The sequence below is a fragment of the Myotis lucifugus genome, unplaced genomic scaffold (assembly GCF_000147115.1).
Source record: "Myotis lucifugus unplaced genomic scaffold, Myoluc2.0 scaffold_189, whole genome shotgun sequence".
NCBI classification, from domain to species: Eukaryota; Metazoa; Chordata; class Mammalia; order Chiroptera; family Vespertilionidae; genus Myotis; species Myotis lucifugus.
In genome coordinates this window covers 1738654-1762812 of record NW_005871237.1, presented here as the reverse complement: position 1 = coordinate 1762812, position 24159 = coordinate 1738654, and the positions used below count along the sequence as shown (strand labels likewise).

General features: G+C 41.7%; 1 protein-coding gene across 1 annotated transcript in view; it reads right to left on the bottom strand.

Moving 5' to 3' along the window:
* Positions 1–216: 216 nt before the first annotated feature.
* The window catches only part of MSRB3 (methionine sulfoxide reductase B3), a 138598-nt gene continuing 114655 nt past the window's right edge, over positions 217–24159 (bottom strand). The window contains exons 5-6 of the mRNA XM_023760669.1: positions 12978–13075; positions 217–3382 (exon numbers count right to left, since the gene is read on the bottom strand). Of these exons, the coding sequence (XP_023616437.1) occupies positions 3224–3382; positions 12978–13075 (257 nt within the window). The 3' untranslated portion in view covers positions 217–3223. The remainder of the gene's footprint in view (positions 3383–12977; positions 13076–24159) is intronic.

The window sequence follows — 24159 nt, the reverse complement described above, 5'->3', positions numbered from 1 at the left end:
ATCTTCCGAATCCCCGGAGGCCTTTCCTGGCTTCTGGGACGCCACCCGACACTGAGAGCCCCAGCTTGCACGGGCCACACAGGTAAAAGGCCCACAATGCAAACTACAGGTTTGTCAGCCAGGCAAGGAGGTCAGCAGAGCAGCCTACTGCAAACTCCAATGGATGGTCCATGCATCTGTGCTAAAAATGAGGAGTCTAGGAATCAGACAAGAAAACACTTTTGTAAAGAAATTTTATTGCATAATTATTGTATACAATAAACATAGGAAAGGATTTTTTTTTAATGAAAATTTCACATCATTTTCAAAAGTTTTAAATTGTTTGAGAAAAAATTATTACAAAGCTATCTAAGGCAAAAAGAATATCTATCCTTCTGAACCAATGGTAATCCACTGTATTTTGTATTTAAAGCAAGACATTTTCAATTCCGTTAACCTGGAGAGGCTTTTAAATTACTATGTTATTTGCATTAAGAATGTAAATGCATCTAAAAGGAGTGCAAAGTTAAAACACATAGAAATGTTCTCTAACACGATATATACTGCTGCTTTCTTCAGAGCTGTTCTGCATGATTGTCTGGACATACTTTGTACACACGGCAGAAGTCTGCGTCTCCTAACAGCACAGCCAGGACTGGGGCAGAGAGGGAAAGTCCCCGCATTTCCTATGCTAAATGGCATAACTCCCACAGATCACATACACCTCGCCATATTGACTCAGTTCATTGCACTCCATATCCTGCAAAAATAAATCCAGTGCTCGACAGCTGACATTATTGCTCACTGACATTTTAGTAATATATTTCCTTAACATAAGACAGAAATATACTGAAATTTGATACCACTTAAACTCAAAAGCAATCTGGAATCAAACCACATGCATACACCCCACTTTTTTTTTTCGATGGATGCTACATTTTTCTTAAAGTTGATGCTGGGAAATGTGGTAGAATAAAAACTGGCTTCCCGTGAAACAAAGACTAAGGATTAGAAACAGTTTTTTGAGGGAAATGTTAAGCCCTACAATAAAAATGAAGGAACAGTAAGAACCCAGAGTCCCCGGGGAGAGGAAAGAAGCCCCTCGTTTATCTTCCTTGTCTAGCCCAACACTGTGGCTCGTGTCCAAGGGACCCCGGGGCAGGCCACCACACCTAACTCGGGGGATGTGAGAAGTGCTGCGTGGACCCCCAAAGGACAGACTCACACTGTGGCAGGAAATGTCTGGGGAGACCCACTTCTTTGGACGACTCCACATGGGCTCATTGGGTCACTGGATAATGTTGGGGCTCCCTCTGTGAGGTTGGGAACAGCTTCTAAGACTGTCTGGATGCTGAGGCTTCAATGATCTTAAATTTTATATCTCATGTCGACAGGGGAGTGAAACCTGCAAATTCCCCGAGCGACCCTGGCCCGAGGGGAAGCACCTGGCAGTGAGGGGAGCCGAGCGTAACTTATCCAGGATTGCGGAGCTGAGGCCTCGAGGACCAGGAGTCACACCAGGACGTCAGGGCCTCCCCAGGAAGCCGGTGGAGACATAGAAGAATGCAGACATGACCACACTGACATCTCGATTTGTCACAACTTTTCATTTTAATTTCTCATTATTTCTCTAAAACTGCCAGGTGTCCCTCTCTCTTATTTTTGTCGTGGTGCATATAAGAAAAGATGTCAGTTTTCATGTTTTCAAAGATTTACAAAAATAGTATTTTCCCAAAAACTACATTTCAGGATTAGTGTTCAAGGCTACAGGGACAAAGTACATCAGCCATAAAAACTGTACCTGCACACCCGGTGGCGGCGACACCAACTTGTATCAGCACGGCTCACATCCGTGCACAATGACATCCACCCCGCCAGCCTACATGTTCTACAGCAGCTGAGCGGGGCTCCTCCGAGTAAAAGCAGCCACAACTGCTACAAAGAAAACATTTCTGGCTCTTAGCCCAACTGTTTCCATACCAATCAGCTAAGTCAGCCTCCTCTCTACTTCTTTCCATTTCAAATGCCTGGGTTTCAGCCTCATGGGCTATTAGAACCAGATCAGTTTAATTTCACCACACCGATCTTCACTGTGTGGCAAGATAATAATGTTGCCCTGAGAGTGTCAATTATTTTACAAATGTTGTATGTCTCGGTTTATATGAAGAGGAGGCATGGAGAGGCTAAATGTCTTGTCTTGTGCCACACAACAGATCAGTGTCAAGGGTGAGACTCAACTCCTGGCTATTCCTATGTTAACTCCCGCCCTCTCTCCAGAGTTCACCTGAACCTGTGCACAGAGTCCCTCCCTTTGGGTGCGGTTCGCTACGCGCAGGACCCCGTCAGCTCTTCCGCAGAATACTGGCTACTTGGGCCCCAGGACATGCTCTTTGGTCTCCTCTGCTCTCTCGCTTCTGCTGCCTGGCGAGTGCTTGTTCCCACAGGTTGCACAGTGGAGTTCACCAGCGTGCCCTTCCAGGCCCAGCTGGTATTAGGTGTGCAGGACGGACTTCTGGTCCGGACAAGGCCAGGGCAGGTGCTCTCCTTTGTGAACTCTGGGCAAAATGGGGCTCCGCGTTTTACAGTTGTCTTACATTCCAAAGTTTTCAATGGAAAATAAAATAAAGGCCTCACCGTGAGGTAATGTTTACTTCTCTGCCACAACGCTCCTTGCGCCCCCTCAGATCTGGCAACAATTTAACATAAGGAAAGACTTTAGACCTTCACACCCTTTTAGTGAGAATAAACGACCTTAGCTCAAACAGTCCACAAAGCTAAGAAGTCTCGGGAGACATCACTCCATCCTTATCTGTGAAATGCCGGGGCCATGTGTCTCACAGGTCTCTCCCTGCTCCTGCCCTCAGCTCCGTCCCTGCAGCGCCCGCCCGGGGAGCTCCACTTTCACGTTCGAAGACCAAGCACTGCTGCCTCTGACGTCGGGGGAGACAAATCTCGGAAGAAGCTATGTGATGAGGAAAATTATGCCCAATGGTACTGAAGTGGCTTGTGAAGAAGTTTCACAAAGCTGTCTCGGCTTGCTAAAGTTATAAACGGTTCCGGATCTAGTCAATAGCAAAATACATTGGTGGCTAGGGCCTCTGTTTAAGCGAAAGAAGAAATATATCAATAGCACAAAACTGCCCCTGTATTTTTTTTTTGAGAAAAATATATCTAAGATAGACAATTTTGAATTCTGTTGATAAGCTGTGCATTAAGTACACTTGTCTCCCTCGCGCCCCGGACTCTACAGCTCCGCCTTGTCCGCCTGGGCGGGGCTGCCGGCCCCACGACCCCCGGCGGCGCTCTCTGCAGGTGCGAAAGACAAGGAGGCCGAGTTGATGCAGTATCTTTTGCCGGTTGGACGGGGCCCGTCATCAAAAATGTGCCCAAGGTGAGCACCGCACTGAAAGAGAAGAGCAACATGTAAGGGAAGAGCGTGTACAAAGCAGGCTTTGAGAGGAACGCGCGTTAAGCAGTTTAAATGGATGACCAGCCTGTAGAGAAACGATGGAAACCATCGCGGATGATTTCTAATCCGCCTGTCAATAGCTGCAAAGATGGTTTCTGGCAGGCTCTGCACCACATGCTGAGAAGAAAAAACACTAGAATTGTGCATATCAGAAATCATTTAGGAGCCACTGTATTTTTTGATCTGTGAAGTCTCTCAGCCAGCTGAAAAATGACTGCAGTAATTTTATGAATTGAGTTGACCCTTGATCTCCTCTTGTAAGAAACATGGCAGAATAAAATCTCTCCCCCCTGGCATTACTTTTGGCTTTGGATGGGTGGGTTTCAGATATGCAGAAGTCCACTGTAAAAGATACTGTTTAACTGGCCGTGACGGAGGTGATGTTTGCCTTCATGGGCAGTAAAACTTAACATCAGAGAAGCACGGGATGTTCTCAGAACCCAGCAAAGCAATGACGAGGCTCAATGCATTTGTCCCGGGCGCCAGGACTGCAAGTGTGGCGAATGCAAACGTCGCTAGCCCACACAATCTCGTTTCCTGGCTTCCCATAGGTGGAGTGCCATGCTGGCTTCTTTGCTCGCAGGAACTGCATTATTATGTGAAGAAGGAATAAGCTGTTTAGCTCAAATCCATGCTACTGACTCTCCAAAAGGCTGGGGAAGGAGCAGAGGCACAGAATCCAGACAGAGATGGGAGGGAAGGTTGATTTTGATGGTGTTTAAGGGAAACTCAGCCCAGAGAAAATGTCTCAAAAAAGGCTGGCTCACTGAGTGAAGCTTTGCACTGCCGGCCCTGCCGCTGAGTCTGACTCCAGGAGACCACGGTATAGGCCACACTCAGACCTTTGTCAGCAGGGACAGGGGTGAAGGCTATGGAGACCTTAGTGCACCGCATTCAAACAGGCTGTGAAAACACATCATTCATCATGTAACAAAGAAACCAAAGCCTGGGGCAAATGACTTCCATTCATTCATTTGATAAATATATATGGAGCGCCTGCTGAAATAAACTAGTTGCCCGATGAAGACATCTCAGATACAGGACGATCCTTGGCCTCATGGAGCTTACATTCCTGCGGGAGAGACAGACAACCCGGACCCAAAGATACGGTCAAGTGTGGCCGTGGAAATAAAGGCGAAGAAGAAAAAAACAGTGATATAAAGTGTCAGGTTTGAGGGCTGCCATTTTAGGTATGGTGGTCAGGAGTGGCTTTCCTGGGGCGACTTTGGTATAAGAACACGAAGTCAAGGAGTGGGTATGTAGGGGAGGGCATTTCCAACATATGGAAGAGTCAAGATTTAGGGAAGAACTTGAGAGGAAAGGCATATAGATGATTTATTCACTCTTCTCATGGCTTGTTTGTTGTGTAAAAACACTTATAAATTGCGGGAAAAGAGAGTAGGAATTGACAAGGGAATAAGGCTAAGATACCAAATGGAGATGGTGCTCATTACACTAGAAAGAACTAGAATCTCAGTTTTCCCATCAAAAGTGCTAAACTCAATTCTTGAGGGTTCTCTAGTTATTAATAAATAGCACAAAGAGCAAGTTGGTCTCTGTGGCACTTCCATGTGAAAGTGCATTCTTATTTTACTGCCAGCACACTGCGTCAGCTTGTTAAAGAACTAAAAATGAACCCTGAACTGATTTGATCTATTGCCTGGAAAATATGAAACAGGCCTACAAAACAAATCTTGCATTATTTTACCACATTCTATGCAGGTTTAGGTAATATCAAGGCTGACAGCTCAGATTGCTTTTCCTTTCTATAAACAATTGAGGCCAAATTTTCAGGCATCAGCAGCTAAGATGCTCCGGTAAAAAATCCATGTGCTTCCCCAGTGGACACAGGAAAACACCTATTTCTGCTGCCAGAACAGTCAGCGTGCAGGCAGCAGGAGCCAGTGCCCTCGGTGGCCGTGGGAGCACAATTACGGATCTCACATGCCGCACGGCGCTTTGATCACTTGGCATCTGAAAGGTGGACTTTTCACATAAAAGCCTCAGATAGGTTTTTATTTTTTAATGAGTGAATACAGCTATCTGGGCAAAATAAACAATACTGCCTTTATTCATCATCTCCTGGACATATTTAGAAAACAGTTCTATTTACCTTCCTCCAGAAATAAAGCACCATCAGGACTGGCTTGAAGCCTTTGGGAGTATTTGTAGGGTCCTCATTTCCCAAATCATTTGTCAAAATTCCAGATTAGGGTAATTTAATCTGCTGAACGGAGCTGGTTACTGGTCTGCAGTTTCATTTGCTAAATCTGGAACTAGGCTTTTGGTTAAACAGAAAGGAAAACACAGACTCTAGATGTCCCTCGATGTCCCAGGCAAAAGACACTGGGAGGGGGGCTAGGAAGAGCAATTACATCATCTGCAAACGCCTATAATGGGTTGGGGAGGGGTAAGAAATCCTCAGCAAAGGTGTGAAAATGGACCGATGGCATCCCAGTGCTTGCCACAAGGTATTCTGCAAGAGTCACACCGAGCTCCGATCACTGAGAAAGGAGCAGCGTGTCCAAGCACAGCAAGGTGTCCATTTGTATCTGTGCCACCACACGCCTGTCCACCCCCGCTGCCTGCAAAGCAGAGAGGCCATTTGTAAGAGGGAAGCCTAAGCACACAGTGCCCTGTCTGTGTCCTCCCAGGCACATGCAGTCTCACATAAAAGACGGCTGCCGGGTTTCTTTTAAAAGTGCGCAAGCCCTGAAGGCTCCTCCCCGAGAGCGCACATGGAGACCATTCTTTCCAGCTTCTACCCCTGGCCGAAGCCGGGATGATGAATGGAAGTTGTCAGTGATGCGTTGTTTCTTTAGCCGCCTGCAAGGTCTGCCTCCCTGGCCCCAGCCAACTGGCAATGTGTTGGGATCTCTCAGCACACCTGGTTGTAACTGAAATAAACTAGTTGCCCGATGAAGAAATCTCAGAAACCTGCTGTTAATGATTTATTTCAGGGTAGAATCTTTGGTGTGCTTTTTGAAGGTTGTTTTAAAATGATTATGGATTTCTGTATTTTATAAAATACAAACCATCACTCTTCTAGCTCCCATTCTGAAGAAACAGGAGATAATTGTTCAAGAGGAAACTTTTAAAAATTCCCACAGGAATCCTTTATCACCTAAGCCTCCCACTCAGAAAAGCTGGCAACTAGGGAACCTGGAGAGAACCCAGGGAAAGGACTTCCCTCCCCCAAAGAAAAGTGATTGAGCACCAATTTTAACATAACTCCTTAAAGTCTGACTGCAGTTCCCACTCGTGTGCAATAAGAAACACGAGCAGTGCACGCCACATAGCTGCATACTTCTGCACTGATGTATTTCCAACTGTCCTGGAGGGTTTTCTCCCAGCTATTCCTAGGATGTTTGGGGCTTTATTATTGTCATCTTCTCTTACGTGTTTGATCTACAAGATGAAGTAGTTTCAAAGCGGTGCTTTTACACTTGGGCACATGGGGCAGGATGGGAAGGAGAAGAGAGTTGTAAGAAGAAAGGCAATTTACTATGCCAGTAGTATCCTGTTTGCCCCCACCGTTATTGAAGACACTTGTGTGTAAGTAGGGCTCTTTTCCTCTGTGCTTACGAGAGTAATCTTTTGCCAAGGAAATGACTGTAAAGTCACCAGTTTAGCATTATGATTGTACTGAAAGATCAAGAAAAAGAGAGATGGGCTGTGCGTCTGCAAGCCCATGGTAACACATGGGCATCTTTAATCATCAGCAATATATGGACTGTCATCTGCAAAAGATTAATAAGGTTTGGGGTTTTACCAAAAACTGCTTAACTTTTGAAAAATACTTTGCATTGGTGAATATTTACCTTTCTGTTGATTTGGAGTTAGGAGAAATTAATAATGATCTGAAACAAACTTGGGGGGCTCTACCATAGATTCAAGCAGTAAAAGCAACAGTCACAAACTCCAACTTGGGTAAACTCAGGGTCCTGATGGTTTCCTTAAAGATCATTACAAACAGTTCTGTGATTCACTGGTCTCCCACTTGTTTCAGATGTAGAATTTTAATCTAAAGAAGGAAGCCTGCCCTAACCGGTTTGGCTCAGCGGATAGAGCGTCGGCCTGCGGACTGAAGGGTCCCAGGTTCGATCCCGGTTAAGGGCATGTACCTTGGTTGCGGGCACATCCCCAGTAAGAGGTGTGTAGGAGGCAGCTGATCGATGTTTCTCTCTCATTGATGTTTCTAACTCTCTATTCCTCTCCCTTCCTCTCTGTAAAAAAATCAATAAAATGTATTTTAGAAAGAAAGAAAGAAAGGAAGGAAGGAAGGAAGGAAGGAAGGAAGGAAGGAAGGAAGGAAGGAAGGAAGGAAGGAAGAAAGAAAGGAAAGAAAGAAAAGAAAGAAAGAAGGAAGCCTTTCCAGGAGGGCCTTACTTCTCTGAACTACAGCATAAACCCTGCAAATCTTACCTCTGCACTAAATTTAAACTCCTGGCAAAAACTGATTAACAGGCTGGGGTTGGAGGATTAGGGAGAAGCGGTCAGACAATTACTCCTAGTGGTCAGTGCACTGGAATAGAAGCAATGTGCTTTATCATTAACTGGAAACTGTAAATTAAGTAAAATTAAGGAAAAATTTTTATAACTGAAAATTGTTAGGAAATTCCTATAGCCAGCAATAAGATGCATATGCCCACCCAAAGTGAGCAAATGTAAGACAAAGATCCTCTTTGGAAGAGCTAACTGGAATAAAACTCCTCAATTCAGTAGGTAGAATAGTCAAAGAAAACAAGTGTGGTTGCCACAGAAATCAGAACGTAACAGTGTCTCCTATTCCCCCAGCAGGAACCCTGGTGAAGTTGCTGAGGCCCTGCTTGTTTTCCAGGCTGTCAACCTAAGATCCAGCAGTGGGCCAAGCTTCGCACACAGCAATCCTTATAGGAGGGCCTGACTGCAATGTTCCCATGAAAAATGAGGATAGTGCTGAATTGAGCGTAACTTTCCCAATAAAATTGTACTAAAATATTGTTACCTAAGAAGTCACTGGACACATGGGAAAACATACAATGTAGTATAAAGAGGTGGTAGGTTACGGCTCCCAACATGTTTGCAATTTCTACCCAAGTATGAGGCCTAATTCACTGCATGGTGTGATCCATATCACAATTTTTAAAAAAAATCCTAAGTATTACAGGAAGAATTAGGGACCAGCCCTGGCTGGATGGCTCAGTTAGTTGGAGAGTCGTCCCGTACACTAAAAGGTTGTAAGTTTGATCCCCAATTGGGGTAGGTACAGGAGGCAACCAATTGGTGTTTCTCTCTCACATCAATGTTTCTCTCTCTCTCTCTCTCTCTCTCTCTCTCTCCTTTCCTCTCTCTAAAGCATGTCCTCAATGAGGATCAAAAAAAAAAAAGAAAAAAAAAAAGAATCAGGGACCAACAGAACAAAAACAAAAACAAAAAAAAATCGCCATATTGCCAGGCAGGCATGTTGAGTTTACCAGTTTCATCATGGAAGTTCAGTTCATTTGTATAAGTTGGCAGTAAAAGGGTCTTCATGTTTAGTTACTGCACCTTTACTACAAGGAAAGAAGTAGTTCTCAAATTGGGTCCAACTGAGACTGTCTGTGAGATGCTACAAGCCTCTAACAGAGTCTCTAACATCGATGCAATTCAGTCCAGAGAAAGAACAAGACATGTGAATTCAAAAATGTAACAAGATATTTAGAAAGAGGAGTTTCCTACACCCTGTCATATCAAAAAGGAAACAAAACAAAACAAAAGAATGGGAGAGGTTGGGAGTAGGAGGAGAGACTACATAAACTGAAAGAACTGAAGGCAAAAGAAGATAAACTGATAATGAAAACTCATGTTGAGCATGAGAAACTGGGAAGTAAAATACAAGTGGTTACTCTGGTATGGAAACCATTAAAGCAGTTTTGGTGTGTGTGTTTTTCAAGTCAAGATAAAAAGGACGAATGAAAAAAATGGAAAAAAGAAAACTAAAGGGAAATGTAAAAAAGGAAAATAAACTTGTGTGTGAAACACAAATTAAAAGACAAAGAACTGGATGTGAAAGGCACCGGCAGCCTTTAATTCAGGAAGCTCACACTCCACCTGTGTGACAGGTGGCCCCTCCTCTGTTCACATGGGGAAGGATCCAGCAAACATTTTTGGGGTTGGAACCCGATTATTTTCTACTCGGAACTTACTTTGCAAACCATGTATTTTTACACATGCCTTAGAGCAGTGGTTCTCAACCTTCCTAATGCCGCGACCCTTTAATACAGTTCCTCATGTTGTGGTGACCCCCAATTTCATTGTTACAAATTGAACATAATTAAAGCATAGTGATTAGTCACAAAAACAATATGTAATTATATATGTGTTTTCCGACCCCCAAAGGGGTCGCGACCCACAGGTTGAGAACCGCTGCCTTAGAGGAACAAATTTCCTTCCCTCTTCTCTTTAAACTTAAAACTTTCTCCCCCTCCCTGCCCCACTAGCCCCTTTTAGGCCCCCTCTCCACCCTTCTCCCCCAGGCCTTCACCACCCTATTGTCTGTGTCCATGGGTTATGCTTATATGCATACAAGTTCTTTGGTTGATCTCTTCCCAATGCCTACCCTTCTCCACCTTCCCTCCAAGATTCTGCAGTCTGTTCGATGCTTCTATGTCTCTGGATATATTTTGTTCATCAGTTTATTTTGTTCATTAGATTCTACATATGAGTGAGATCATGTAATACTTGTCTTTCTCTGACTGGCTTATTTCACTTTAAACTTAAGCTTTCATTTAAGAAGGGTCAAACACATTTATTTGTTTGTTTGTTTTTTAAGCATTTTTATTGATTTCAGAGAGAAAGGGGGAGGGACAGAGATAGAAACATCAATGATGAGAGAGAATCATTGATCAGCTGCCTCCTGCACGCCCCCTACTGGAATCGAACCTGGGGACCCTTTAGTCCGAAGGCCCACACTCTATCCACTGAGCTAGTGCCACGTTTTAAATATGAGAAGTAAAGGCGGTGGAAAAAGAAGCTGAAAGGGAACAGGCCAGTGTTAGTTCTTCACCCAACTGTTACAGTAACCGTCACCCAGGCCTTTAACCAGAGGCTGAGAGCAACAGCTGGGTTAGCTTGACATCCTTCTATGAAGTTTGTCTAATTTTGGCAGTTTGTGAGTTTCATTTCTCTTTGGTCACCTTCATGGTCTTTTCTTTATTACTACTAGTGTTACCTCTGTGGCTGGCACAAAGAAAGAAGTTTATTCCAACTGTGAATTTTAAGAATTAGTCACAAAGCCATCAGAGAGTAGGGCCTTCGGGAAAGTTATCTTATGCCTTACTTTTTTCTGTACCTTTTTTATTCAGTTTTCATGTGGCTCAATGTTTGAAAGTGGGCTCGAAGTGAAAAAGGAGAATAACAGTCATTTAACAGCCTTTAAGGTGGAAGGAAGGAAGGAAGGAAGGAAGGAAGGAAGGAAGGAAGGAAGGAAGGAAGGAAGGGCTATTAACTTACTTTCAATAATAAAGATTTTTTAAAAATAAAAGCTATTAGCCTTACTAAGAGGCTTTCTAAGTATTATGTATGTGCCTAAATTATAAATTACTATGTGCCATCCTATCAAGTTACTATTTTGTCAAATATTTTAGTCATAATTTGTTTTTGTGGCAGTTATAAAAATATCAATTAAAATTCAGTTGGATTCAAAACTGAACTGAATTAAACTAACTGCTGGGGGATCATAGGATTTCTTTTTCTTATTTCAATGTGACTGTTTATGGTGCATCTATCTATCTATTTTTCTATCTATCTATCAATCTATCTATCTATCTCTATCAATTTAAGCACCATAAAGAGCTCTGTTGCTAAATGCCCAAAATCAATCTCAGTTCTCCTCTTAAATCTATGTAATTTATGCAAGTGCAATTGTTCTCCTATGCCTCCATTTCCTCATCTGTAAAATGAGGAGAATGAAAATATGTACCTAATAAGGTTATTGTGAGTATTAACCAGAGGGGCTTTTATTTATTTTTTTATTAAAATATATTTTATTGATTCTTTACAAAGAGGAAGGGAGAGGGATAGAGAGTTAGAAACATCGATGAGAGAGAAACATCGATCAGCTGCCTCCTGCACACCCCCTACTGGGGATGTGCCCACAACCAAGGTACATGCCCTTGACCAGAATCGAACCTGGGACCCTTCAATCCACAGGCCGACGCTCTATTCACTGAGCCAAACCGGTTAGGGCCAGAGGGGCTTTTAAAAATGCTGATGTTCAGGCCTTGTCCCAACCAATTAAATTACAATCTCAGGAGGTGAGACGAGCTTCACAAAGTCCCACTTTCTTGCTTAGAGACTCATACTTGAGAAACAAGACTGAACTGAAATGTGACTGGAAAATAAGAAGTCAGCTTTTCAAAGGAGAGAGTAGCTCTCATATTTGAAGACAGTAAACTTGCCAACCTTATTTTTTTAAAAAATGAAAACAGAAATTCATCAGATGCTTAGGGTCAAACCAATCTCCCTCCCCACTTGGTAGTAAATATGCCACCTACTCCCTAAAACTCTTGTGCCTGATGGAGGGGGTTAAAGGGCAGGTAGAAGAATTTTGAGGGAGGCCCATGTGGCAATCACTTTGCTATTACAGCTGCCTGACTGTGCCCCCTTTACCTTTGATATATGCAACAGACATCCCCCAACGAAATACTCAGTAGTATCAATGAATTTCAGTGCCACAATACTCAGACTTTCCATTACACTTAAAGCAGATAAGAACAGGACTCCCTACTGCAGAATAGCATGTGTGGTTGCTCTCACTTTTTGTGCAAGAAGGTTCTAGCTACCTCTCTAGTTTTAAGCATCAGATACCCGCATATTCAAGTCTTTCGACTGGGATGACAGGTTAACTATTTTTGCCTCCTCATTTTCTCTCTTAGAGCCAGCAGAGTAAATGTGGTAAGAGCAGAGTAAAAGGAACAAATTAGAACATCCTTGGATATGAGGATCAGTCTATATTCTTGGAGAAGCAGGGAAGAAATTACCATAGCCCGTGTTCCCACTCTGCACTCATACAGCCTACCATTGAATTTCCTCTTCCTACAGCCAGTCTCCGTCCTCCCTCCTCACACCCACCCAAAGAAAGCTGTTGATGGGGTCTCTGTTCACTGTGTTTAGATCATTACCATTAGAGGTAAGATGACTGAACAATGAGTGCACAGAACCAACCCCAGGGAGAGGAGGACCTAAACATCGGATGACGTAAGGCCACGGAATGAAGTCTTCATATGTCCTAAGCATGGCCCATGCTTTATTGAGTCCACTGACAATGATTTTTCCTACCAATGATTTTGTCTAATCATGTTGAAGCCAATAACTGGCATGTAATTAGACTCGCTAAACACATGAAGACAGGTACCCTTAAGATACACAGAGACTTCGCTGTGGTCGTCTGCTCCTTTTGAGACAGCTGTTCACTTGGCTTTGTTGCTGTATTTAGCAAAGCTAGGCATCTTGGGAGTGTGTGCAATGCAGCATGGGCCCTGGGTTTCAGGGGAGGGAGGGAACTGACCTGAGAGCAGCTCGTCTCCACCCTGTGCATCCCGTAGGAAAAGTCGTCGGTGAGTGTGATTGCGTCAGAACTGATCACATCGTGGAACGAAGGCCAACCTGGGGCAGAGCGGGCACAAGACCCAAACCAGAGAGAGGAGAGAAACAAAGCCTTGGGTTAGAATGCAAGAATCATGTTTACCTTTTTCAACTTGAAAAAAGAAAAGGTAAAAGTTGATGGCTAATATATTTTGCAAGAGTACAACTCTTTTTTAAGAAGAACCTTTTCCTCACACTCAGATTACAGTTGCATTGGGATTTTTCTGTTTCATGAGACATTCTTAGACCATCTAGTAGTTTTCTTGAGCATCCCTGGACTTATAAAGCTCTCTCTCACCACTTTCTCCTCCCTCATTTACCTTCAGGGTCAGTGGGCAAGGCCCTGAGGCACTATGAGCCTTACAATGTGCCATTTTCCAACATACAATCCAATGGGTCTGGATGTTGACTTTTCAACTATCCACGATTCTTTAGGAAATATGCTTTTTCATCACTTAGTTTGGATGGTTAAAATACAAAAAAAGGAATACTTAATTTTCTGGGATGGGGATACCTGGAAAGCGTTGCTTCTATCTATTTGGGGGGCAGGAGGCTTGCTCATTGCTCATTTCATAGGAGAAAGTCATAGAACAGTGTTCTTCAGCATTTCTGTGTAGCACCTTCTCTCAAATAGCATCTTGTTCCAGTTTTCATTTATTCTAATGACTTTTAAAATATGCGCACAGCTTTAAGAAACTCAATGGTAAATGGACCATAAGATTGTACAAATGTTTATGAGTGTAAAGTCAGGTTTTATGTTCAGTACTTATGGACCATAAGATTATACAAATGTTTATGAGTGTAAAGTCAGGTTTTATGTTCAGTACTTATGGGCATGTTTTTACATGTTTCCAGAAAATATGTCGGGAGTTACTGAGCTGAAGCCTGCATCCCCAAAATGATGAAAGAGGTGCAATGTTGTTGAATTGCTGGTGCAATTTTTTTTTCTTTTTCAGAAGCCAAATTTATTCCTACAGAAAGGAGGAAACTTTTTAAAAACCTATTGAAAGAAAACAGAATGCAAATTTCAACAATATGATTTCCAGTTTCAAACAAAACAAATTAGCTCAGGCCAAAATGTTATAAGAAACTCCCTCCCAAGCTCTCCATCCCCCACAACACAACAATATAGCTTTCATAGTCAGCGCTAGATTTAACCCCGAGACTGTGAACACTTTCTAGTTCCTTGATTGAGTTCAAGATTACTGCAAATCACCAGGAAAACTTTACCCTTCTACTTATAACATTCCCCTAAATTTAATTATGCTAAGACACACCAGCATCCTCTAGAAAACTCAATTTTCCCTATTGTCTAAATTCTGGGGAGAATCTGAACATATTCTAGGTGAAAGTATTTGGTTTATAGCGATTACTTGACACACTTAGGTGTTCTCTGTTCAGTGACTGAAGTGCCAATAGCTAGTAAAGAGGAATTTAATGGTGATGCCTGAGGCCATTGAAAAAAAATTTTATTTATGAAAAGAAAGAGAACATTCTGTATTTTGTAACCTCCCATGTCATAATTCATTTGATTGCAGTCTATGACAACTAATATTATGAGGGGACATAACTGATTCAATAGAAAACAGGTAAAGAATTAGGAGTGCTGTTTTGATTTTAGTTTACCATAAAGATGCCTCTACACCACCCCCCCACATACATCCCTGCATCATATATAACTCGTCTCTTGTTCTGCTCATCTCACTGGATTTGTGATGTGTTTGCATGCTCTCCTCCCTGACGCTGTGGTGAGCACTCCTAAGGCAGAGTCTGGCTCATCAACAGCTGAAATGTTTATTAACTTGATTTCCAATGAGCCTTAAACAAAATAATGGGATGAATAATTATGCTACCTCACAGAGATTCACAGGAGAGAGAAAATATAATCATATTACTTTATTGACCAACTAGATTAAGAAATACCAACGCCAGTTTCTCACTGGAGTATGCAACTTGGCTCAATCATTATATAATGAAGCCTCTCTATGTAGGTGAAATAGGCTTATTATTTATTTAGAATGGTAAAAACAGGAAGATCATTTAGGTCACTCACCTACAGCATTTGGGGGGAGGGAGGAGAACAGAAGGGTAAGTTATTCGCCAATGTTACACAGCAGTAGTGCCAGAGCCAAAACTAGAATATGGGTATTCTGACTTCAGTGCAGGGCTCTCTCCTGATGTTCCACCTTCTTCCTCAGCGCAAGGCTGAGCTCATTAATTTGAACTCTAGCAGGAAGGAGGTGGCAGTTTTTAAGAAATATGTTTAAGGCTGTGTCTGGATTAGTTGGTGAGTTACACTGTTACACTTAGGAGCTTCGAGGTAGATGCAGATAATGAATGCATCCAAAACTATACTGATTTTCTCACCTTCTAATGACCAAACTGTTCAAAGGGCAAGTCCAAGAGTAATGATGTAAATGATGCAATGGAGGTTGGGACATGGATAAGCTTCAAATCATTTATCTAGAACCACCACAAAGACTTAAAAGTTCACCCTTAGGCAATACTGTTGAGAAAACTGCCCATTCTATTTGGGGTTTCTTAATACTAATTCTTTCCTAACAATTGTGAATCATTGCTGACTAAAGATTTTGGGGAGGGAAGTAAACTGCTTTCCAATGAGCTAGTAAACCATACAGCAATACATTTTGTAACCATGAATTAAATATTTATAGAATTTTCCAGAAGACTATATTGAAGAACAGAATCGAGGTTCTCAAAAGAATTCAATGTTTCCAGGAAAACTGTCGGCACTTGAATTATTTGTTGTTTACCATTGTGTTATTTAAACATCGTAAGAGTCTCTTAAAAATATAGGACATTTCGAAACTCCTTCAAATTCAGAGTGTCCCTTTTCACCATATTAGTAACGTAGTTTTCACGATGGAATATTCAACCTGTCACCCCAATCTTCATTAGTGGAGACTGACAAGGGAAACCATGCTGAGGACTATAACCCCACGTGATGAAATGAACACATTTCAAAAGAGAATCCTGGTCAACTTCACCAATGAGGTTAATGCAAGAGAATGCTGAGTTCTTCTGCTAGGTCTCTCAAGAAAGCGCAGCTCTACAGAAAGGGAATCCATCAGAAAGGTAAGTCCTTACTGACAATCAAACTAAGAAGGCCCTTCATGCAGGAATAAAGTGTCTCATGGCGGAGAAGCCACGTGATGACAGCACTTTGAAAGCGGAATTCCCTCATCATGTGAAAATATTTAAAGGAGGAACTCTTCACTGCTGTAAAAATCCTCAAAGGAAACCCTGCCCCCACTCCTACTAATAAGGAAAGTGCTTCAAAGGATGATAGGCAAAGACTGAAGCAATCTGGGTCTTGTTGAGAAAACTATCTTGAGCAAAGGGGGGCGGTGTTTATGTCAGTTCTGACATTAAAGAAAGATCATCCATCCTCCTTTCTTTAGGATTTCCCTTTTGGTCTTCTCATCTAACAAAACATTATTAGCTTTGGATGCATTCCATGCACTTTTTTAAAATAAAAGCCGATTGAAAACCTGTATAAACAGTTGGCTCATCCCACCCCCAACACATCCCTTTGTTTCTACTAGATGAGCCTGGCTTTGGGCATATTACAATGTAAACTGTACTTTTAAAGATGTTAACTTATTATTATCAAGAATATCTTATATTCAACAAATAGCTTCCCCCCTCGAAGAATTCTCATCTCTGGATACAAGTAAATACAAGTACTTCAACTAAAGCAGACACGCTGGAATATGGCAGTTCTGCTGAAATTTTATCCAACCATCAGGCCAAATCAATATGCAGACATAACAATACTGCTGGTAAAATGTGAAACACATCCAAACTATATGCATTTGCATCTCATATGTATGAGCAAGTGATCCAGTTAGTTATAACACTAGATTCCGGGTGCTTGCTGACATCTACACTAGAATGATTTTTTTTAATTGCAGTAGAAAGCAGCATTCCCTCTCACTCATAATGTGGCATAATTCAAGCTGTTCTGAGTCTGCTTGAGCCCAAAGTTGAATAACGACACAGCTCTCCACAAGTAGTGTTCTATTGACAATTTTTAAAAATATATTCTTATTGATGTCAGAGAGGAAGTGAGAGGAAGAGAGAGATAGAAACATCAATGATGAGAGAGAATCACTGATTGGCTGTCTCCTGCATGCCCCCCCCCCCACTGGCGACCAAGCCCACAATCCAGGCATGTACCCTCGACCAGAATTGAACCTAGGATCCTTCAGTCTGCAGGCTGACGCTCTATCCACTGAGCCAAACTGGCTAGGGCAGACAATTTTTAAATGTTTCACTCCAACTGCCTCCTGAGAAAAACTTCGTCAACTCTCTAGCCCAACTTTTTCCTATTTCCTTTCAAAAAATCTTTGAACTTGTTAAAACCAGCAACAGATTATAAACAAGTTGAAGCCAATTCCATCTGTACCATGTCTAGAAAATGCGGCCCTGGTTCTCCTACTCTGATTTAACAAGGATTGTTATCCATACACCTTCATTTCTCCTACATCTCCTAAACCCCCAAATAAAAACTTAGAAACCTCAGGAAGTTGGTTACATGAACCATCAGTAGAACATAGCAGAAAGGACCCAAGACCAAAGAATTCATTGGATTGAAATGTGATTACAAATATTTTGTTATCTTCAAATGCAAAATAAGCTTGAGCACAGTGAATCCCACTCAGGCCTGGGTGATGGTTTAATACGGAGGGCACACATTTCAGTATGGTTTTGATTAGACTAGCTGGAGATTTGCAGATCTATATTTTTATGTGTATACCAATTCTCACAGCTCTATAATTCCACGACCATATTTCAAAATGTGTAGTTTTTCGTTTCTCTGAAGCCAGAATGTGTTCATCTCACACAATTCACCTTATTAACTACCTCAAGCCAAATAATAAAACTCTCTATGAAGAACCCTTGCTAAAATAATTTTTTGAAGCTTAGAGGCCTGATTCTTAACCAATTATTCACTTCAAGCATAACTTTTATCTCATTTTTTAAAGGATGCTTCTCTATTCCCCCTCAAAGACACAAAAGTCTAAGTAGTAATCAACCAAATACATACATGTAATAGAAAATCATATACTGCAAATGACTCAGTGAATTCTTCCCTTCCAATTCTCCCTACCCCTGCAGACAATGATGTTAACAGGTTTTCTATTTCTTTAAAAATATGTTTATGTGCCCTAACCGGTTTGGCTCAGTGGATAGAGCATCGGCCTGCGGACTCAAGGGTCCCAGGTTCAATTCTGGTCAAGGGCATGTACCTTGGTTGTGGGCACATCCCCAGTAGGGGGTGTGCGGGAGGCAGCTGATCAATGTTTCTCTCTCATCGATGTTTCTAACTCTCTATCCTTCTCCCTTCCTCTCTGTAAAAAATCAATAAAATATATTTTTTAAAAAATATGTTTATGCTGCTCTCTTCATGCCTTCATTTTAAACCTGTACTGTCCAATACAGCCACATGTCCCAATTTAAATTTAAACTAATTAAAATTAAATAAAATTGCACTTCCAGTTCTCAATGGTTACATGTATGTGGTGGCTCCTCTCTTGCACAACACAGATGCAGATACAGAATGTGTCTATTATCATTTCCACAGACACAGAAACTGCCACTATTGGACAGTACTGTTTTAACATTATAAACTGATTCCCTCTTTTGAACGATGAAGATTTAGAATTCACATAGTGTGTCTCAAAAAAATGTGTACACACTTTAACAGCTGATAACTCACTTAATTTTCACTCTTTTTCTGGTTTAACTGATTTGAAATAATGGGTGAAGCCAGACTAAGCTTTGAACAAAGAAATTTATCCTAAAGTGCCACTAGACTTTATTTTATGGGGGTACATAAAAGATAAAGTTGACGGTTTTCAACGAATTAAGGGCACACATATACCAAGCTAAATGATTCCTGATTTATGCAATTCCATTGCTTTGCGCAATCAGCAGTGCCTGGACCAGAACAGTCATCAGTTTGAGAACAGGCATTGACAAAAATAACTATTCATTTCTGTAGATTCTTTTAAATTTTGAAAATGAACTGTATGTTAATAAACACTGACTTTATAATCATCCAAAGTGTGTATATATTTTGGGGACACCCAGTACTTAGACTAATCTTCCGTTATCCTTCCAATTTTTGATAGTTATATTATTTTTAATTCTTTTCAAATCTTGTTTGGTCATGTCTGCACCTTGAGGTAAAATATAAGAGCAGGTAGTCTGTCTATTTTCTCCTCCACTGTATTGCCAATGACGTAAAATAGTGCCTGCAGCATAAGAGGTGTTGCAAAAAGCTCTCTGACGAACAAATAAAGGTATGGTATCTTATGTCTTCATATCATTTGACTGTCCACTCCACCCTGATCTTCCCTCCATTGATTCCTCCTCCCACCCCCATCCCAGTGCCCAACTATAATGAAGGTTTCTCTGCCCTTACGCAGATTGATTCTAAGGAACTGAAAACTAGTAAACGGGTGGAGTGGGGGGAGGAAGGCCTGGGGATGGGTAGGGGCTGGGTGGAGGGGAGCTAAAAAGGGGTAAATGGGGGACATCAGTAATCAATAAGATAAGAATAAAAAACTAGTCAACAGCATTCATATCATTATGGCTATATGCAAAGCTCAGGAGTCCTGGGATTATATTTCCAATTGTCATAATCCCAGGCTGCCTAAAGTCAAACAGATTTCCCTTTCACACACTGCATCACGTATTAAAAAGCACATCATATTTTTTGTCTTTTGTTTGAACCATGACTTTATTATATAATTGTCCAAAATTTTTCTGTAATTCAACATTTTAATTTTTGATTTTTAATTACAAATATTTCAAGCATATGTAAAAGTATACAGACTATAGGGTGGGACAAAAGTAGGTTTATGATTGTTCATATGGAAAATAATGCAATAATCCTATCTAATAATAGACAAACATGGTAATTGACCATACCTTCGCTACGCCTCCCATTGGCTAATCAGCGCGATATGCAAATTAACCGCCAACAAAGATGGCAGCTAATTTGCATACTGCAGGCAGGGTGGGACGGTGCCATCCCGCCTGCCCCACCGCCATCCGGGCCTACTATCTGCGACCTGGGGCGGCGGGCATCCTGTGTGCGACCTGACCCAGGGTAGCCGGCGGGGCAGCAGCGATCGGCCGGCCCGCCCGGGTGTCCTGTGTGTGACCCGATCCGGGGCAGCCGGGCAGGGCAGCGAAGGCTTGAAGGCAGCTCCGGCCGGAGTGAAGGCCTGGGTCCCGGGTGCCAGAGGAAAACCAGTGCCAGCAGCAAGGGGAAGGGAAGGCCTATTGCATGAATCTTTTCATACAACAGGCCTCTAGTTAATAAATAATAACACAAGAATAAACTGTTTCACATACAACCGTAAACCTACTTTTGCCCCACCCTGTATAATAAGTATTCATGATTGAACAGATATTAGGTATCCAGATTTAACAGATGATAGTATTTTTTTCTATAGTTGCTACAGATTTTTCTCTTTTTCTAAATAAAATGTTAAAATTATAGCCAGGTCTGCCTCCAATCTTCCCCCTTACTCTACACCTCCTGCTGCTCCAAGGATAATTGCTTATGTACCATCTCCACACTTGCTTCATTGATTTTCTACAATGTCTATGTCCATAAAATGTTTTAAAATTTATATAAATGGCATTGCATCACAAGTATCTTTTGGCAACTTATTTTTTTTTACATTATTTGTGGTCTCTAGTTGTTTGTTTTTACAGCATCACCTTATTTTATAATTGAAATATTTCAAATGTTAGTATTTGATACTAGAGGCCCAGTGCACAAAATTTGTGCATTCAGGGGTGGGGGGGGTCCCTCAGCCCGGCCCGCGCTCTCTTGCAGTCTGGGAGCCCCACGATCGATCGCCCTGCAGAGAAAGGTCCCACCCACCCACCGCAGCCCGCCGGTCAGTGGCCTGGGCCTCCTTCTGCAGGGCGATCGCGGAGCCCCCCAAATTGATCGCCCTGCTGGCCGGTGGCCTGGATCTCCCTCTGCGGGGCAATCATGGGGTGATGGCGGGCCCCCCTGACCAATCACATCGCACCCACCTTGGCTGGCCCAGCACCAATGCGTATCATAACATGGTCGTCTGGATGGGCTTTCTGCTGTTTGGCCATTCGGTCGATTTGCATATTACACTTTTATTATTATGGATTGAATTAGAGAGAATATGAATAAGAGTTGTTTGATTTGAGTTTTTCTATTATTCTCTAAAATATCTCTGCCTCCTCTGAGGCAGTTATTCTCTTTATCTTGGTTTTTGTCTTTCATGCTTTTGATTTTCTTTATATATCTCTGGTGATCCTTGATTGACCATTTCTATTTATGCAGCTTTGTAGGTTTTCTCTGCTGTTGGTATCATGAGGGTCTGTTTAAGGTCCTGTTTCAACTCTGAACAGAAAAGCTGCCTGGCAGCTCTGGCAACATTGTCATTGTTTGCTGGTGGACATGTGTTTGTCCTCAGGTTCCCTGAATATCTGACTGGGGAATGGCTTACTCTGGAGTACTACACCCCCATAGCAGCCCCAATTCTACCCCACAGGCTGTTTAATATCTGAGGAGAGTAGTGTTCCAGTTACTTTTTTCTGTGAATAACTGATGATCTGTCATTCTAAATATGAATGTGAGGAAAATGGTGGGGGGAAGTAGAAGAGGGTATGAGGGGATAAATGGTGATGAAGGAGACTCGCCTCGGGGTGGTGAACACACAATACAACATACAGATGATGTATTACAGAATTGTACACCTGAAATCCATATAATTTTATTGACCAATGTCACCTGAATAAATGCAATTTTTTAAAATCTGGAAAATTGAAAAAATAAATTTTAAAAAATGAAGTGAAGAAGACGTAAAACTAGTCTAGCTGTTCTTTAGACTTTCATTTATTATTTATTTAGTTGTTGTTGTTGTTAATCCTCACCTGAGGATATTTTTCCATTGATTTTTATGGAGAGTAGAAGAGAGAGGGAAAGACAGAGAAAAACATAGATGTGAGACAAACACATGGATTAGTTGCCTCCTGCACGAGCCCTGACCAAGGCCCAAGCCAGGGAGGAGCCTGCAACCAAGGTACATGCCCTTGACCAGAATTGAACCCAGGACCCTTTGGTCTGCAGGCCGACGCTCTATCCACTGAGCCAGACCAACTAGGGCTAGACTTTAATTTAAACACCTTGCTGCGGATCTGTTCTCTGAGCCTCGTTAGAATCCTGCTGGGAGTCTCTGCAACAACGGTTGTATGTATTTTGGGCTACAGATTTCTTTCATCAGTTGTACCCATTAATGCATTTCCAGCCTTTTTTTCCCCTTTGGAAAAATTGGTTAAAATTTCTTGACTGCTTAAGACCCCCTGCCCCCCATCCAGCTCCCTTTGCAATGTGTTTCTTCTTCTCCACCCCTTCTTCCTCCTCCTCCTCCTCTTTTCTTGTTTTTCTTGCTCTCACTTTAAAGGGGTCTCTTGAGAGAAAAGGAAACAAACATGTATGTTCAGTCTATCACTCTGGACAGGAAGCTGAGATTTCTTTTTAATAAAGTGCAGATTTTACTCTCTTGATCTAATATTTTATGGGAGGAGGCAACAGATTTCAGGCTCCATAATTTTTCTGCTAACCACAATTATATTATTTTTTACCTTACTGATAAAAATACCAAAATCAATGTAAGGCTTAGCAACTTTAACTGGCTCAGACTCGACTCTGCTTACAAAGTGATTATGGGCTAAGTGTATGAGATTAACACTTACATTATACGACATCCGCAATGGCCTCTGAGTCAGAATCAAGGCAGATCCAGATAGTCTATTCCCTGACTGGTGCGGTGGGAAAAAATGTCTTGGACTACTTTTCAGCACTCCATTTGATTGTTGGATACAGTTTGAGAATTTATTGTATTTCTGTACTGCTGCCATTGCAAATATAAGGACAAGTATCCCCTTAAATGCTGATGACATCATTTCATTACTGCAAACAAGCAACAGTCTCAAGAGGCAAACTATTCCAGTCAAAAAAATAGTGTAATAGTAATAACGACAAAAAAAAATCATTGGTTTTGGCAAACATTCTCCCATGCTTCCTTCAGCTTTATTAGCCAGTACCTCAAATAAAAACAGTACTTAAATACTTATCTTAAAAAGCAAAGAGAGTATATATATATATATGAATTAGCATAGATCTGCAGACTCTAAATATTCATGAAGATAAGAAATGCTAATAACATTTGAGTGCAATGTACTATTCAAGCATTGATTTTATTTTGGCTACTAGCTACCTTGCTTTTTCATCTTGTTGTCAAAGCAACCCAGTGGTTCTAAATGGCAGTAGCCATTTAGATGTCATGATGATTGGGGCCACCCAAAGGCTTTTAAGCAGACTAGTAATATGATCAGACTTCTGTTTTAGGAAGATGGCTTGTGGGGCAGCCAGAGGGTAGGGGATAAGAGGGAGGATAAAAACAGGTATATCAGAGGGAAGACCATATATGGGAACAGAATTGGTGAAGCTATAAATGAAGGCATTTGCAATGAGACTGGAAAGGAGGGAAGAGATTATAGAGAGATTAAGAGCGGAATTATTTGATGCTGCTGACTGAGGGACCTGTGGGGAGTGACGGAGAAGGACAGCGTCAAAATTCCTACTGGGTTTCCAGCTGGAACACACTGATCATACATTTCTTTTTCAGAGAAAATAATTAAATCAGGTTAGTGCGGAACTATCTAAGAGGCAAAGGAATATTTGGGCTCAGAAGTAAGGCCCTGGCTAAATATACAGATGTGAAAGTCTGTATATTACTTTTCTAATGAAAATTGTGCAATAAAATGAGTGATGTGAAAATATTCAGGCATGCTAACATTTTAAGCATTACTCGAATGTTCCTTAGGATGTTGAACAGAAGCTATAGTTGAAGAAAGACTAGACAACTAAAATAAAATTCCACCCCTGGAATCTCTTTTTATCATCAGTTTATTTTTAAGTTGTTGGTTGTTGTTGGTTGTAATACCCTCTGGCCTACCAGACTGTGAATCATGTGTGTAATGTTTTAAATGACCATGGAAATCTGTTTTGCTTT